General features: G+C 38.7%; 1 protein-coding gene across 4 annotated transcripts in view; it reads right to left on the minus strand.

The window, feature by feature from the left end:
• Ryr3 (ryanodine receptor 3) overlaps nucleotides 1-18,432 on the minus strand; it is a 527,473-nt gene that overhangs the window by 369,096 nt on the left and 139,945 nt on the right. For all 4 annotated transcript variants that reach the window (XR_005877312.1, XM_040746007.1, XM_040746008.1 and 1 more), the window contains exon 2: nucleotides 9,518-9,637. Coding sequence is in view for 3 of the 4 variants with exons in the window: in XM_040746007.1 (XP_040601941.1) it covers nucleotides 9,518-9,637 (120 nt within the window). In the remaining variant the exon portion in view is untranslated. The remainder of the gene's footprint in view (nucleotides 1-9,517; nucleotides 9,638-18,432) is intronic.

The raw sequence follows: 18,432 nt of genomic DNA on the forward strand, positions 1-18,432 counted from the left end.
CCTTACAGGCTCAATATTTATAATAAGACAAGCAAGAAACATAAGTCAATAAGACATTTTCAGGCTAAAACATAAGAGGTAAAGAATTCACAGACAGATGATGGTAAGTTACAGTAACTTGTAAGTTACTGATTTCAGAGAGAGCAAGAGTGTAAGAGGAAATATTCAAAGTCATAATGTCCCCCACCCCAGTTCCAAAGCTGATGAACTCAAACAGCAGAGAGAACCATGAAACTCAGAAACACTCAAGTAGGATAAATCCAATGAATACCATCCTCAAACACATCATTCAAATTACAAATAAATAAATAAGTAAAAGATAATGAAGGATAGCAAAACCTTCTAGAGAACAGGACTTATTAGACATACAAGAAAGGTATTAAAAATGATAGCCATCTCCTCATCAGGAACAGCAGAGGAGTGAGGACCTTGAACAATCATCTTTAAGGTGCCAAACAAAAATAAAGTGAAGCCAGGACTTCATATCCTGAGAAAATAGCCCTTAAACATGAAGACAAAACGAAGAGATTTTCATTGGAACACAATGTGGGCGGCTTTGTTTTCAGCCCAGCTGCAGCACAAGAAATACGGAAGGATTCCTTCAAACACAAGGAAAATGTTGCCAAATAGAAATCTAGACCCAGAGGAAAGTATGAAAAGCACTGAAAATGTAATTATGCTGATATAAAGACTCTTCCCCTCTTTTATTATTTCTTTAAAAGACAACTGACTATAGTGAGAATGTAGAATATGACATCTTAGCACATGTGGAAATAACACAACTAGTGACAACATGAAGGACTTTTTCAGGTGGTTCAGTATTGGCAGAAGGGAGACTATGACTAATTAAGGATTTATATTCTAGTTCTTAAAGGAACTACTGAAAACTTATACACAAAGATAACATGGAATCATGCAACTTCATTCCTAACACTCAGATACTGGAACCCTGCTTATTACAATAATTGTAAATGGACTGACCATTATATTAAAAAATAGATATTTTTAAAATGGGGAGAAACACTGTAGGCTGTTCATAAAGGATACATAGTAAATATAACCACATAGAAACAGAAGCATGATGGAAACAAAGTAATGGAAAATGAATAATGCTATTAATTGTAGGAATAAAATGCTTCTAATTATATTGACTTTAATCAAAATACCATAAGATCAAGGCTGAATATGATTATTTGGTAAGGAACAATTAATTCACCCATTAATAAACATGCAAACCCCACAAGTATATATGTACCTAACAATAGAACTCTAAATGCTATGAAGTAAAAAAGATAGAACCGAATGGAGACAAATCACTGATATTTTCACAATGCCTTTCAGTAATTCACAGAACAAGATGATCAAATTCAGTATTGATATGCCATTATTTAGACAATAGGTTGAACCACGTTAGCATCCATAGAACACTCTGTCCACCAGCTTCAGAAGACAGTTGTGCAAATACACATGGAATAGTCATCAAAACAGATCATACACTGAGATAAATGAAACCCACAGAAACAGCTTACATGAACAAGGGGCAGGTCTTGGACCCCAGACTGATGGTTGGGAAGCCAGCATGGGACTGATCCAGACCCAGACCCCCCTGAAAGTGAGTCTCAGTGAGGAGGCCTAGGCAATCTATGGGGCCTTAGGTAGTAAATAGTATTTATCCCTGGGATACAAATGGACTTTGGGTACCCATCCTACAATGAAGGATGCTCTCTCAGCCTGGACTCTTGGGGGAGGGCCTAGGCCCTGCCCTGAATGAAATGACAGACTCTGGAGATGCCCCATGGAGGGCCTCACCCTCCCTGGGGTTGGAGTGGGGATTGGGTGGGGGTTGGGGGCCTGATTGGGGTGCAGGGGAGGAGGGGTAGGAGATGGAGCTGGGATTGACATATGAAGCAAGCTTGTTTCTAATTTAAATAAAAAAGAATAAAAAAAGAAAAAACGGTACCACTAAAACGCAAAGATTGAACATCTACAGAGTACATTTTCTGATATTTTTTAAAAATGTCTTTTCATTGCCTAAATTTTGCATTGTTATGAACAAAGACGGCTTGGTACCTAGTTGATAGAACTGCTTTGGGAAGGATTAGAAGGTGTAGCTTTGTTGGAGAAGGTGAGTCACTTAAGGGTGGGCTTTGAGGCTTTAAAAGTCCACTCCAGGACCAGTTTCTCTCTTTGCCTCTCACTTGTGGATCAGATGTAAGTTTTCAGCTATTTCTCTAATGCCATGCCTGACTGCTTGCTTCATTGCTCCCTGACATGATGGTCATGGACTCAGCCTCTGAAACCATAAGCAGGTCCTTAATTAAATACTTCTTTAATTAAGTTTCCTCGGTCATATAGTGTCTCTTCACAGAAAGAGAAAAGTAACTATATCTGACTTTCTCTTTCTGGTTATCATGAACTTTCTCTTTGAAATTGTTGCAAATGTTCCAGTCCCCAAATTCATGCCTTTGTAATGTAGTTTTAATTAGTTTAATACATTCCAGGGGCAACTTAGCTGAGTCAGCCAGCATTTCCTAGAATTTTGATGTGTTTCTGATCCTTTGACATGGATAGTAAAAGCTTGTTGTATTTAGGATGTACTAGCCACTGGTACAGAGCTCTTTACATTTATAAATCCACAAGCCTCCTTAATGGTTCTCTGAGGTAAATACATCATTTTTAAATTTTAGGCTAACATGCAAAGTAATAAGCTATATTATGGCAATTTTATACATATGTCATACTTTTCTCTGACTCACCCCATCTCCCACTGCCTTCTTCCATTATTTTTGTTGGTCCTGTTCCTTCTCACAAAACAATACCTCCTTCAGCGTTCATGACTAATGTATTCCATTATATTCTTTTTCCTTCCTTAAGATCTCTTCCTGCCTTCTCATGCTCTCCTTTATATTTTTATGAATATATATATCAATAAATATCTGTATCTTTTATAGTGTCTATATAAAAAAGTATATATTTGTCCTTCTAAGACACTTAACATAATCTCTATTTTCCTATAAAAGTTACTATTTCAATTTTCCTCCTGGAAGAATAAATTTTCATTGCGTATGTGTACCATATTTGCTTTATTCAGCTTTACTTACCCATCTGTTGATAGGCATCTGAACTTGTTCCATTTCTTTGTGATTACAAACAGTACAGCAATAAACATGGAAGTTCAAGTATCTCTATGGTGAAACATAAGAGTACTGTGGCAGCTGTATTATTAGTAATTTTAGGAAATTCTACATTGGCTTCTTTGTGTCAGCAGCGCATGAAGATTCCGCTTTCCCATGAGATGCTTAGAGCTTAAAATTGAAGAGTCAGGGGAAGAAAGAAGTAGTCATTTTCCCCAGCCAAGGAACTATTAAGCAGTCAACAATATTGGCAGCCTAGAGCATTCAACTTTAATTTCATGTTCATTTGCTATGGTGCTTGGTGAGTTCCTTGATTTCTGAGCTTATAGACTGGTGGAAAACAGAGGATAGGTTAGGTAGACCAGATAACTCATGTGGTAGATATTTGGAACTCGTCCTCACCTACGTATACATGCACATATCAGTATGTCTATGTCTGTATCCCAATATAGAGACACCTAACAATCTTCCTTATTTCCTTTTAAGGATTACTTTGAAGAAAATGCACCACCATGTCATTTGCACTGAAAAAAATTAGCAATAAAAATTTTTAACATTGTTTCATGTGCTTTCTCACAGCCTTTGCATTTTAACAGTTCTTTCTTTACTGAGCAAACATACATGTTTCTAACTTTAGAATGCCAGAAATTCATAGGGCAGATGTAGAAAGGTTGTAGGAGTGGGTATGGAGGCATGCCCAGGTATTCTTGAAGCCTATCTACAATGAGCAACGATGCAGGTTCTTCATTTTTCTTAGGTAGCTTGGATCTTGACACTCTTTATATTTTAATACTAGAGACATTGGTTTAGTACAGTTAGATATTGGTTTAAATTTAGGATGAATAATCTTTAGGAAGTCACTTAATTCATTTAAATTAATATACTTGCTTTTCTTTGGTGGGACAATATTTACTTTGCAGAGTTGTAAATATTAAGGAGTTGATATCATTTCAGTACATTGGATCATTTCAGCAAGGGTGCCTGATTAGTGTTCAGGAAAATCAAAATCTCAATTTACGAGGTTCTAAAGATTACATGACAAGGGAGTTTTATGAAAATACATATACTCATTTATTGTTTCATAAGCTCTGAGGGCCGCTGAGAATATTTTAAAAAAGTAAGTAATTCAAAGACAGTCTACAGCTTCAGGTTGCAACTGTCTACAGATTTCCATATGTTATTTCTTTGAAGTAAATAGAAAATCTCTTTCAAATCTCATGATTATGAAACTAAAAGAAAACAACGTTATCTTTGGCTGAGAATTGTGTCTTAGTTTGCATTATCTACATAATGATTCTTGCCCAACAACTTGGTTTTTGACTCTGGGTCTTTAGAGTCTATACAACTTTTGGAAATGAATGTATTATTTTGTTTTGTTCTGTTCTGTTCCATTCCATTCTATTCTATTTTTACTTTCCCAAACAAGAAGTAAAACTAATATCAATAAGATTTATCAAAATTTTCCATTTTAAAATTAGACCCTAATTGTAAGTTTTCATTTATATTAATTGCAGTCAGTGAGATAATCAGTGACCATCTCCCAAATGTGGAAGTTTTATATTTCGAAAGCCCATAGTACCAAGATACATGAAATTGAATTTTGAGAGTGTGTGGTTAAATTGCTTCAATATCACTTATTTCAGTTTTCTAACTAATAAAATCAGTAAAATAAAAAGTTTCCACATTCTTTTCCCTTTTTGATATTTTATTAAGGCATGTGGGATCTTGTAGATGGAAAGGTATTGGAGTAAAGGAATTAAGATTCTAAACAAGTCTGAAAAGAGGAAAGTATTTATATAACTTTATAATTTATAAAATTGTTATCAAGGATCACCATGGGAAGGCTTTGAAATTTCTTCTTATTCATTTGATGTTCAGGTAATTCTCCATTTATATTCCTGTGGCCATCTGATAAAACTGGTCTGCCAGGGAAACTGCTTGAATGGAAGTGATCTTAATTTACAGGCTGCATCCGGACTGAGAAGATGATATTATGGGAGGCCCTATCTTTGTAATTGCTCAAGTGTAGGGACTCTACTTAGGGCTTGTCCATCATGTGTGTGGAATTGCTACAAGATATATTAACATCTGTGATAAAAAGGCTTTTAAACCACTGTAGCCCTCATACTGATCTGCTATGGATCTTGTCTCTTGTATCCTGAAGAGTCATCTGGGGTGGGATATTCATATGCTATTCCTTGAACTGCTTTGCTGCAAGGGTATCTACAGAAAAGTAGTAACTGATAGTTCCTAGAAGGTAAGTCATAATTCTTTTCCTATGTCCTTCCGAGAAAATAGAATCAAAGCTTTTGAAAACTTGAATGCTAAGTAGAATCAAAGATTATTACTCAAGAGGCCCTAAGGAACACAATAGATACAGTATGGTATGAAAGAGTAGACAAATCAATAAACCAATAAAACATTTTACTTCAAAATTACAGTCAACAAAACATTTGGTATTTTTAAGAAAATAAAGAAACATTTCCTTTCCTTGTTTCCTGGTTTCTGGTTATGATTCTGAGTCATTCCTATAAGCAAGTTCCCTTTAAGTGCTGGGTCTGTGCTTATTTGAAAGGGCAGCTAAGTGGTTATGCTTCTATTGATCAATACACCAGACTTGGAGACCATTATGGCAATGGCAAGCAGCAGTCACCAGTGAAGCTGATATTCTCACACCTTTTTCCTTATTTTTCTACCATCTCACCCTTTGCTTCCACACGGTCTCTCTTTTTTCAGAACTCATACATTGAGACTATCTTTTGAATAGCCTCTCAGTTTTTTTTCCTCTGAAGTCTTTCTTTTCCCCAGAGTTCATCTTAGTTTTATCCTTCTGAGTGCCAACTGGCTCAAAATATCCTGGACTAGCAATCATCAAGGGCACTGACTGACTTGTGGGTGGCAGATAAGAATGTGTTTGATGTCTGTGCTTCATGCTCAGTGCCATTCTGTGGAGCACAGCCTCTTACCTCACTGCATGACCTACATTATCTTCCAAGATCTTTAAAACAGCATAAGTATTTGGTAAACTAGGTGGCAAGGAATGAGAGGGCCTATTGAGGGAAAAGAAGGGGTAGGCAGACAGAGAGGTAGACATAGAATAAAGTCCCGAGAAAATGGGCTTATCTATCAGGCTGCTCTCCAGAATGGTGACAGGAAATTCTGAATATCCATCTTTTCCATGAAGTTGACCCTGTTTCTCCATAACAAAACTCAGTGAGCATTTTCCTCACACTACACACATAAGACACAACTGTAGTGGGAATGTCACTATAACAAGTGAGGTATCCTCATAGGGAAGCAATTCCTATTCATTATCATGCCCCAGATACTGTGAATTCTGATCCTGAATATTTATTCTAGGAAGCTATACCAACAAAACCACATATATGATTTAAAAACACCTGTGAAAATTACTTGGCATTTGATAAGTAGTTGAACTATTAAAGACAAATACATAAAGTAAGCGCTGTGAGTACAGCTTTGAAAACAAGAGCATATGGACAGGGACAAGGTTGAGAAGAATTTTGACAAGAGAGGGGTGCACAATATGCTGTATCGCAATGATTCTTCAGTTATTATCTCAAATATAGAATGAAATCAAGATAATAATAATTATTCAGTTGTGTGGGAGTGAGGGAGGATATTTTCTTACCTCAAATACATTTGTGGATGATCTGGCTCAGTTTTATATCTGAAGGATACAAGCATTCTTAGGTCACAATGTGTACCTTTACCCTCTTGTCTGACTTAGGTTTGACTATTATATATGTCACATGTACTAGAGAATCACATAGTACTAGAGAGTTATGACATTTCATAATTAAATGAATTTTAATTTAAGGCTTAAATTTTGTAAGTCAAGGGGCTCATTCACAAACTTTCTTCCTGTCACAAAAAAATCAGGCTTTGTGCTTCCAAAGGGGGCAACAATGCTGAGGTGAAACATACCCCATAGGCTCATGATTGAATCCTTTGGTCCAGAGCTGATCTGGTGCTGCTGTTTTGGTTGGTTGAGGAACCTTTAGAAGGCTGAGCCTTGCTAAAGGAAGCACATTACTGGGGCAGCTTTTGAGTGTCAATTGCTTTGCCTTTTTAGCTCTAGTTCACACTGTGCCTTGTGTTCGTGATTGAAGACGTGACTGCTCAGCTTCCTGCTCCTGCTGCCAGGCCTGCTGTTTTCGGGATGCATCTCCACCCTCTGAAGCCTTAAACCTAAATAAGCTCATCCATAGGTACTTTCTATCATGGTATTTGCTATACCAGCAGAAAACAAACTAATATAAATTCTATTCTTGGCGTTATTTTCAATTCCAGCTACTGTTAATTGATTTAAGTACTGTGTGTTTTGTACATATTGCTGCTCTTTAACTTCCATGGTACTTCTGAACTGTAGTTAATTCACAAGCTATAGGTTAAGACACTGACTCCCAGTTAAGTGTCTTACTGACTATTAAGTTATAGTAATACTGATTGTGTTATAGAAGACAGTGTAACAATTAGGTAGTAAACAAGTACTAAACTATTTCATCTTGAGACCATCTTACAAGGTAAGTAACAATGAAACTCCCATTGAACTCATGAGGAAACTAAACTCAGGAAGATCAGATAATGTGCCCAAGGTCTTGGATTGACTAGTAAGTGGTGGAGACAGGATTCAAACTCTATATCCCAATTACAGTCTGTAGAGAATCACTGTCACATGTTCCACTGTGAAGAGTGGGTCTGGTAACTTTTCATTGCTCTGTCACTCATTACCACTCTTGGTGCCACACCACATTGCATTTGATTTGGAAGAAGAAAAAAATTGCAAATAAAGCTGAGTGACTGGTCTGAGATCACACCACAAGATAACGATTGATAGTTATCATCTTGGCTTCCATTCTGATAATTTTCCTATTATTTCAACTATTGGGAATAAAAAGAAAAATCTCTTTTTAATGACAAAAGTAAATATGAGGAAGCCCCAAGGAAATCGAGTTTAAGAACTTTGAAAAGACGGAAATCCCCTTTACATCGTTTCTCTGTCATTTATCTTAACAGGACTCTGGCCTATAGGTGCTGGCCGATGTCTGTCCTCAGAAAACAGCTACCTATATGTGGTGGCAAATCACTGGTGTGAACGAGACAGCTCTGAGAGATGTCCTTGCCCTTGGTGTTCCAGAATTTCGTCAAATTTCAAGTGTGCCAGTGGAAAATGGTATGCCAGTCGGTGGGAAAACCATTATTTTTCATTAAAACTAGGTCCTGTGAGAAAAATTTGCCTTAGGAAATATAATAACTAGCTATGTGTTAACTTGGCTACCTCATAGTTACAGTTATTTAATCTAAATGCTCCTGTTTTTACTTTCCTGTGTTGAGGCAAGAGGCTTATGGATGCCATTGGAGGACAATTTGCAGGAATTGGTTCTGCCCTTTACATCATATGGATCCTGGGGATCAAACTTGGGTTGTCATGTCTAGTCAGGAACCTTTACTCTCTGAGCCATCTAATCAAGTGATGTGGTCATTTCCTAGCTGGAATGAACATTTGCAGCCAGTTGACCTTAAGTAAAGGTCATTGACTCTCATGACTTACAGTGCCCCACTCACTGCCCCTGTGGCTTCCTGGGGAAGAATCTCTGCTGCTACAGACTGCAGCTTGAACTATGACCTCTGGAGTTCAGGATCACTGGACCCCAGAATCACTGTGAATGGCTTGTTTAAGGTAATCTCTGTAACTCCTCACCTATCCATTTGAGCTTCTTGTTTTATTTCCCTGGAGAACTCTGACTAGTGCAGGTATTGACCAGACTTTAATGTGCTTTAAGAATTCTGAACGTACAGGCACAGCTGGGATGTGTTGTGGAGAAGGCTCAGCTCAACAGACATGACATTACACGTCTCCGTGCATGCCAGGTATCAGAGCAAATGGCCCTCACTACCCTTGGGTCACAGCAGACAGTTAAAACAACTTCAGCCTAATCAGAACCATGGCAAGCTAATAGTAAAACACAAGCTCAAACAGACAAGAGACCCTGTAGCACAAAAAGAAAAAATGACAGCTGAGAGCACAGAACAGGGAATTAACAATGTCAAGACAGCATCCTGGAAGTATCAAGAGATTCCCCACTCAGTCAGTGCTGGCAGCTCCAGGCTCCTCCAGTGTTCTCGAGAACTCTGATAGACAAAAGCACCTTCCCTCTTTTGTTTTTATCAGCTCTGGGATCTGATGTCAGTGCTTCTTGGACTGACAGAGGCATATATTTTAAATCCGATCTTCCCCTTGGAAGAATAAGTACACCATCTCAAATGCCTCCTTTGTCACCATCTCCAAGAAATGCTTACCCGAAGTTATTATATGGGAAGTCAGCGAGACAGGGTACAGAACAGGCACTTGATCTCACCTTGGCTTCTGAGGTGGGTTCCAAGAAGCACAGGCGGTTCCCAAGTCCCTCAGCTGCCAGGCAGAACTTCCGCTGTTCCTTATGAATGTTTGCTATGCACTGGAGTACCACTTCATCCTCCTGCCAGGAGAAGAGACACAGAGTGTGAGGGGTCGGGCAGCCTCCTACTCACCTAGAATACATCATCCTATTTATGTGTTACATTTACGTATAATTAGGCAAAGTGCATGTTTAAATTTGGAGCTATTTCCAAAGATATATATATATATATATATAAATTATTGAAATCCAAAACGCTTCTGGTACTAAGCATATTGATTGAATAAAAGATATTCAACCTGATCATGGAATAGACATGATGTATACATATACATTATATGCTTCTTTTCTGGCCAGTATAATATACATGAAGATATAACATCAAGATATGAGTGAATATAAAAATAAGTCAAAGAAATATTTCCAAAAGTGAAGGGAACTGTAGGATGTGGCTGAAGAGAACAGAAAATAGAGAAGCAATCAGAGTGGGACAAGAAGAGTGGAGAGAAAGTTCATGTCAAGTCATGGAAGACGTAACAAGCATGTTTAGTGTGCAGGGAGTGAATGGAGCACACATGCCAAAGATGACAAATTAAAGATGGAAAAGGCCACAGAAAGTGAATTCTATAGGAAAAGAAGACTGAAAGATGTCTGGAGATCCAAACAGGAAAGAAGAGTTGAAATACAAGCAGAAGAACATGTGTGAATTCTTGAGGATGACTCCCTCCCCACTCCCCAGCTCCGTATAGTGTTCTCCAAAGCACCCCTCCTGCAATTGCAGAGATTAACACTGCACTCCTCGTTCAAACAGTCATGGAAAGGAGGCACACCTCCACTGACAATGTAACACTTCATGCTCAACTCTCCCTTTCCCATCTTCCATCCCTGTTCTTCCATCGGGCATTCATGTTCTCTCTTCCAATTCATTTCTCTTGACTTTGGATTTCCAACCTCAGAAAGGTTTCCAGGCACAGTCAAATTAGAAGCCAGTATAGAGCAGAGCCTCCATCTTACCTTTAGCTCCTTTATCTTTGTTCTTTCCTCATGTCTCCTAGGCGCTCAGTTTCTTTTAGAGAGTTGGAAAGGCACATTAAATAGAAGTGAACTTTCCTACCCAAGTCTATAATATACAAGGTAACTGAAAAAATAAAATCTTCCCCTAGAGGACCGTGAACATGGTCAGTAGTAGCAGATGTCTACAGGGATGTGCGATGATGGTGACCCGAGATAGGGGAGGGGCGACAGAGCAGTGCGAATAGCCTCAACCTGGAGCTTCATGCAGAGGAGACTCGGGCGAAAAGAGAGTGTCCTGTTTATACAGCATCACGGAAATGTTACTGTCCATTTTCACACTGAGTCTGTCATCAATTTAGGACATTGAACAATGAAGTCAGACTTCATGATCTTCATTTTTTACTGAGTGGGAAGAAAAACACTTCAGAATACCACTGCTATTTAAATATGGGCTCAGTGAAATCTCAAGGGAGAATGAAAATTTCCCCCAGGTGGCTTTTCCCTCTAGACTGTACATAAGCCAGAAGTGGTGTGATCTTTCTGAAGGACACTGGCAGCAGGGGAATGGACTTAGTTGTCAAAATGACTAAGAGGTTACTTGTATCGGAAAGCAGGGGTCACAGAAGTTAAATGGTCTGTAATATAGGAGATGGTCTTCCAAGTGCCTAATGCTTTCATGAAAATGCTAATTACAGCCTGCACTGAAAAAGTATATAACTATCTCATATCTACACACATTTTACTGGTATAAAACAAACAACCCCACATAGGCACTTGAAAAAAATAAGAATGTGGCTATAGATCAGATTTTCCATAAACCAGTAAAAATTAGGCAAATCTTCTCTTTCAATTTGGGTCTTCAGGGAGTCTCTTTCCAAGGTCCCATCTCCCATTCCTTTATAACCCAATGTATATAAACCACTGTAATATGACCTTGTTCTGACTGACTTAGGGCCTATTGGTCTTCTGAAACATTTCCAGCCTACACACATGCCCACACATGCTTATCACACAGGCTGCCAAGAAAGTAATGGATTAAATGAATCCAACCTGAATAACAGTTTGACTGAATAATCAGTTACTGAAAAGTAGCCTTACACCAAAGCATGCCTAGGTGGACAGTCAGTAGCAGTCTATTCCAGCCCACATCTAGGTGGGCAGTGTGTGACATGCAGTTGAGTGTGGGATTTTCAGCCACTGTCATACTTCACTCTTTTCCATTCTGTCCAGAGTCATATTCTCAGAGCTGACTTGGCTGTAGACAACAGCTGGCATGGCTGCCTGCACCTGCTGTTGCTCCATGCAACAGCTATTATCTCTGTAGACTTTGCAAAGACAGACATCTGGAGTCATCAAGTACTTGATGCTCAAATTTTTGCACTGACTTCCACTTTGTGTAATAGTATGAGTCACTTCTCTTACTAATAAGATACAGACCACAAGTCCCTCCAGTTGTCAGCCTTTCCTAATTTATCCAATTTCTGTACTTGTAGGAAGAGATCTACGTACCCGTAGTGCTGACCACGTCTGTTTGGGTGTGTTCACAGGTAAGTAGAAAGTTCAGGGGATAAAAGAACTAGGGGGAGGAGACTCTTTCTTTTTGGGTTCTGGTTGCCACCTGGAGAGCAGCATATGGACTTTTGGTTCTTGGCTTTCTTGGCTTCTCATATAAGTGATTTATCCCTCAGTAAAATATCATAGGACATCCCTGTTTTGTGTAGCTTAATATTTCTGCATTGTGTACTAGTCTGTGCTCTTTTCTCCACCAATTTGTCTTTCTTTCATTGTCACATTGCTCTACCTCACAAACAGGTATTGTCCACAGATGTCATTTATAAAGAAGTTCCCTTATTTGGAGATTGCACATTGTCCCACATCTTGCTTCTATCACCCCAGAAAGGTTGCATTATTCTCACACACTCCAATGTCAACTTCAGACCATTACTCTCCAACTCATGTGCAAAATCCTTTCCACTTGGGGGAACATGACTGCCACCCTCTAAAGCTTCTTTGGCAACCAGCCAGCATTCTAGTTACTTCTCCCATCATTTATTTGGCTTTTAAGGACAATCAGAAAACCCGATAAAGTTATTTGCATGAATTCAACATACAGTTATTGACTACCTTCCAGTGACAAAGCATTCTGCTAGGCTACTCTGAATATACAATGCTTTATGAACCAAGATCCATTAATGCTGTAATAATGGAGTCGAGGGTGAAAGGCCAGCATGTGGGATTTTTCTACTTCACTTTAACTGTCATCCCAAGTAACTTTAAGGTTTATGTACATAATGGGTCTGAAGTGACATGGAAACCTAATTATTTCTACTGTGCTTTAGTAAAACATTATCATAAACTTTGCTGGCCACAACTAAGAGTGATCCATTTCTAAAATCCAAAGCTAGACTATTTCACTGTGAAAACCCAAACTTCTCTCCCTTTGCTTGTTTTGTTTTTGCATTTTCATTCTCTTCCTTTCAAGTTCTGCTTAACTTTAAGACTGTCAGTTTCCAGGAAATACCCCAGCCAGTTATTTTATCTACCTCAGGAAAGAGATCTGTTTTTTATATAGAAAGAAATAACTCAGATTTTGTGTCGGTATAAATTTATAAGATTCCCTAGTAACATATTTTCAACTTTGATTTCACTGGGACAAAGGTATAATTTTTTTCTTTGAATGAGGGGCAGGAATCAAAACTGATATCACTCAGGCAGTATCAAATAACCATACCTCTTATTTCTAAGAAAGAAAAACAAAAGAGAGAGGAGCCAATGCTTCTGGGGTCATCAGCAATGGTGGTGTCAGATAATAAGATCTTTATGTCACACGCTCTCTCCTAAAGGGTGAGAACTGTGACTCACCTTTCCTCAGGACGCAGAATCTTTGAGACCATGAAAATGGTCTCTGCCTTCTCTCAAGTCCAAGTCTGTCTGGTTCTTTTAGTACCCCCACAGTTGATCTCTAGCTTCACTTCTCCCTCATTCTAACTGCCTTGTCTTCCAGGAAAATCAAGCCCAGAGTCTCTAAAATGTAATAGCTGAAAGCTCTCCATTCTTGTATTTCACTCTATTCTGGCTAGTCTGCCTTTCTCCCAGGTATTTCCCATATCCACCTCCTCTTGCATCGCCTAATGAGAAGGATTGCCCTCTGAGTGGACCATGTCATTCATTTTCCTTTGGAATTCTCAACCACCCCCAAGCTTTCAGTTTTACTCCTCAGAATGTGCTATGTGACTTATATCTTCACCATGTGGTGACATCTATGTCACTATCATCCAAAACCCAGGGACTATTGTAGAAGGGGCAGAAAACTTGTGAGTTAGTGGTCTGGGGAGACCAAAGAAGAACACTCTCTTCATGACATGACAGGATTGCAGTGCTCATCAACTCACAGGGGCTGTAATTATCTGAACAAGAACCACACAGCATCAACCCAGCCAATATTCCCGCACAGAAAAGGACAGGGACCATGAACCCCTATCCTCAACTAAGGAGTTATGGACAGTTGATGGCTTCTGGGTAGGGCAGTCATTTTTCTATAAGGGTGTGGTCCATAGCAAGTTAATCATAATTCAGTAGTATAAGAAGAAACACAAATTAGACTCAGTGGGTTGTTAAAAAAATAAGAGGATACAAAGTGGGTGAATCTGGGGAAAAGTATGTGTGTGTATGTTAATATGTTAAAATACATTGTATTCTCAATAGATTACCTAGGTTCACAGAATGAATAAAGGTATTCTTAAAAGCAGGAACATGTAGCTCAGGGGTAACTCTCAGTTTAATCCTAAGTAGTAAAGAATAAAATGACAAAAGGGAAACCAAAAGTCAATTTTATCAATTATACATTTAATAGAGACTATGGACTACCAGATGATAGTTCCATCCTTACAAGGTATGTGCTAATATGCTTTGTATTTGATAAATAGGTCAATAACAGAGAAGTAAAATGAGTTGCCTAGTGCTACACATCTTGAAAACGACAGACTCAAACTTTAGAAGAGTCACCCTAGCATAATGCCAAATGGATCTTGGCCATTGAGAGACTGACCTTAGTGATACATCTGATTTCATGCTTGTCTGTCTCTAAGTATCACAGTGATGGAACTGATAAAAATAGAAAGATTTCAGTTCTTTAATGCAGTCAAACAACAGTTTAAAAAAATCACAGAGTACACGTGCCAGAAAGCTCAAAGACAATAAAAGATGTCCCAAGGTAGAATGACTACAACTCTATAAAGAGTGACCATCAGCCTGAAACCTTCATTAAAGGTAAAAGTGATGAACCTTCAGGGTGTATCATATGTCAGCATCCCTTCAAGCTATGAGGGTCACATGCACCAGCTATTCCCGTCACACTCAGCTGGTGGTAGTGTTGAGTGATTGTCCCTGAAGAAGGACAGTCTAAGCATAGAGTTCTTCTCTGACAAAGTAATCATCTATCCCAAAGACTCAGAGCTAGAAAATGATGGGGGTTGGATCTCCCATCTCCTCCACTTTTCTCTTGCCTCCCGGCTTGAAGCTCAAGGATTGAGATGATAGGCTGCCACATTTGCCATCTAGGGGTTGATGGCAGGCGCTTTGTCTCTCTTTCTCTCTGGGTCACTGTGAAAGAACATTCTGGGTTAAAACAAAATGGCTGGCAAGCCTATTTCAGGTAGATCATCAGATGGCTGATGACAGCCCTATAGTTAGATCTGTTCATCACCAGAAGTGTATGAGCATGTGAGACAGAGGAAGGGCCAGCAGAGTTCATGGTTCACATTGAAGGGCAGTTAACACTGCAGAGAAAAATTCATGACGCTGACTGCCTTTGAAGGGAAGTTGTATCCTTTCCAGTTTGCTTGAGCATCAAGCTTTGTTTTACATAACTGATGAAGTTATTGCTACTTGTTAAGTTCATGAACAGATGTGTGTGAAATCATGCAAAGGCTTTACCAACAGTATCTCTTAAATGAAAACTAAATGGAGGTTTTGGAATGAGACCATCCACAGGTTGTGCTACAGGGACTAATGGAAAATTCTTCTGTGTGTTCTGATTACCATTGTGACTATTTGCCTCATTTCATTCTACCTTCTTTGGCAAAGAACCACTCATGTACTTGGGAATTCACAGTGCCTAACAGGGTACTTGGAACTACATAGAAAAGCACAAAAATTGTAAAGTCAATGAGAAAACTATGTATTCTGGAACAAGTGGCCATGTTAGCAAACATGTTTATGCATAAATTTACTTAATAAAGATCCTGCTTAAAAGTTCTAAGATAATGTTTGCTCCCATAGTAGAGTGATGAGACATTCAGTTATTCTTAATACCTCTTTACAAGTTATGAACCAGACATTGTAGATTTGAGGGGGATAACCAGTTCAGTGTCTCACTCTCCAAGGCTAAGAGACAGCATTTACAATAATCCCAGTGGCAACATTGGAGAGTTTCATCATCGCACTGTCAGTTTTGGTTTGGGTTTTAGTGCCCCTTTGGTATTGCTTTTATGTTTTAGAATCTTTCCAAAGTTGGGGATGACTACTCATATCTGACTCCTTCCTACTCCTGGACTGTTGAAAACTACAATAAAGATGCAAATTTCAGGAGACAACAGGCAAAATTGATACAGTTTCTCTCTTTAATACTTTGTTCATATGGCTTAGACATTACCTTTTATTTCTTCCTTCTTTCTGTAGGCTGTTCCTTCTTGTCTCTTTAACAAGTTTCTCAATATTCTCCTCTCTAATTCTAGAGCAGTGCTTCAGAAACTATTCCTCAGAATGATTTTATATCTGTGAAGTTTCCTCCTTGGTAATATTATAATCTATTGAATTCATGAAATGATACTTGTATGTATGTTTTCAGGGCTGACTGTTTGGCACTGAACAACCATTGTTGTGCTTTTCCCTGGGGAGGATCACCTCTCCTGATCCTAGTTTTACACAGTTTCTTGTAGTTCTATGTTTAAGGCTGAGACCTTGGGAGCTTTCTCCCATCTAGTTTGGTGTGTTTGTTGATGTCTTCCTTACTTTTTCTTATTGTGACTCTTCTCCTTCACCAGATCACCTGGAAGTGTCTTTTAATCCCACAGATTATCCAGAAGTCAACGTTGAAAACCGGAATAGTTCTTTATCATTCAGTGAAAACACACAAGATTAATGACCACACCTATTGTCTGAACACACAAGTTTGGCTTCTTTCTTCTTTAGACACACTATACACTGGGAGAAAAATAAATAGGAGAAATCTATAATGTCACAGTAAGTCACAACATAGACTGTTTAACCTCAGAGGTAGCAAAGGTCAATGCTATAAAGCCAAGGCAGAAAAACATTGTCCTCTGAATCTAACATTTCCTGAATCTTATTCTTTAGAAAGATATGACTAGGGCACTTTAACTTTATGGGCTTATATCATAAATACATGTCTCCACTTTGTTTCATGCTAAACACTGTGACCTTGTCTAGGCAGAAAAGTGTCTAGCTATGCACTGTGTTGCTACCCAGGGACACTGATAAACTGTGTAATGACAGATGCCCTTGCATGCTATTAGAACTTCTTAGGCAGTTGGTTTCCTTAAGTGTCATCATTGGCTCCTGTGTTGAAACACAGTGCCTTTCCTTGGCCATACAGTTCCTTCGTAACACCCACCTTCTAAAGGACCTTCTGACAATTCTTATGTTATGTCATGTATCCACTTTTATTTCTGGGAAGTAATGCAGTCACTGCAACTCTTTCTGTCCACAGAGCTTCAAGGTACTTTATGATACTTTTCTGGTGCTTTCTGATAGAAAATGATCAATGAATTGAAAATCTCCAAAATATGGGGCACTGCAAATAGTGTTTGTACAGTCTCACTAATCTATTTCCAGATGTGAAAATTGAAAGCAAAAACAAAACATCCAGCTGTTTCCATAAAAACCTAAGAGCTATGAAACACTGGCCTTCTCCAAAACAAAACATGATAGTTAGTAGATTGTAACAGAATTTATGGGCTGACAAGTCAGATTGGCCAAAACTGTGAAAAACAGGTTTCTGGCAGGCAGCATTTGTTTTCATTGTTTAATGACACACAAAGTCCTGTTGTCCTGTTCAAGATATGTTCCTTTAAAAAATCATCCACTTCTTCCAGTTATTTTCAGATATAAGTCACATATGCAGTCCAGAAATATTTGTATCATTTGTAAGTTGCCATATTCTGTTTTGTGGTCAGGGACTTGGTGCAAACATGACAGCAAGGTACCTACTCTCTGAGAACTGACATTATAAGAGGATAAATATCACATACATTGACCCAAAGAGGCTTTGGGAAGTAGCAGTTTGCAGAAATGGTGATTAATTGGAGATACAGAAGCACCAGAGTAAGTCAGTGACAGAAGCACGGGGATACTGGATCTATTCCTGTCTTCCATATGACCCTCCTGATACCTTCTCTGCCATGGGCTGAGCCACCCAGAGTGCATGTTTCTCTTAAGAATTTACACCTCTACTCTGCAAGGTATGATTCTGTATTTAAATCTGCCCTTCCCAGATACTTTATGCTCAGAGGGGATTAAAACCTGTTCATTGCTGTCTTGGCTACTCAGAATCCAAACACCTGCCCTGTGGGAAACACACACTGAATGAAAATAGTGCATCAGAATGGTGGTCAAATCTGGGTAAATGCTGTAGATTAAAAATACCCCAAAGCAGGAACTGCTATCAGACACCAAACAAGATTACAAAACACATGTCATAAAGAAACAAAAGATCCACCTGATTGAGTGAAAACCAACCTCTCCTGACAGGAATTCACCTCAAACCAAAGACAGGGCTCAGTGTTTAATTTCTAGGTTCTAGACTAAAGCTGAGGGTTGTGTGAGACAACGTCCTTGCTTGA

This window comes from Mesocricetus auratus, unplaced genomic scaffold (genome assembly GCF_017639785.1).
Source record: "Mesocricetus auratus isolate SY011 unplaced genomic scaffold, BCM_Maur_2.0 Super-Scaffold_100004, whole genome shotgun sequence".
Classification (NCBI taxonomy): Eukaryota; Metazoa; Chordata; class Mammalia; order Rodentia; family Cricetidae; genus Mesocricetus; species Mesocricetus auratus.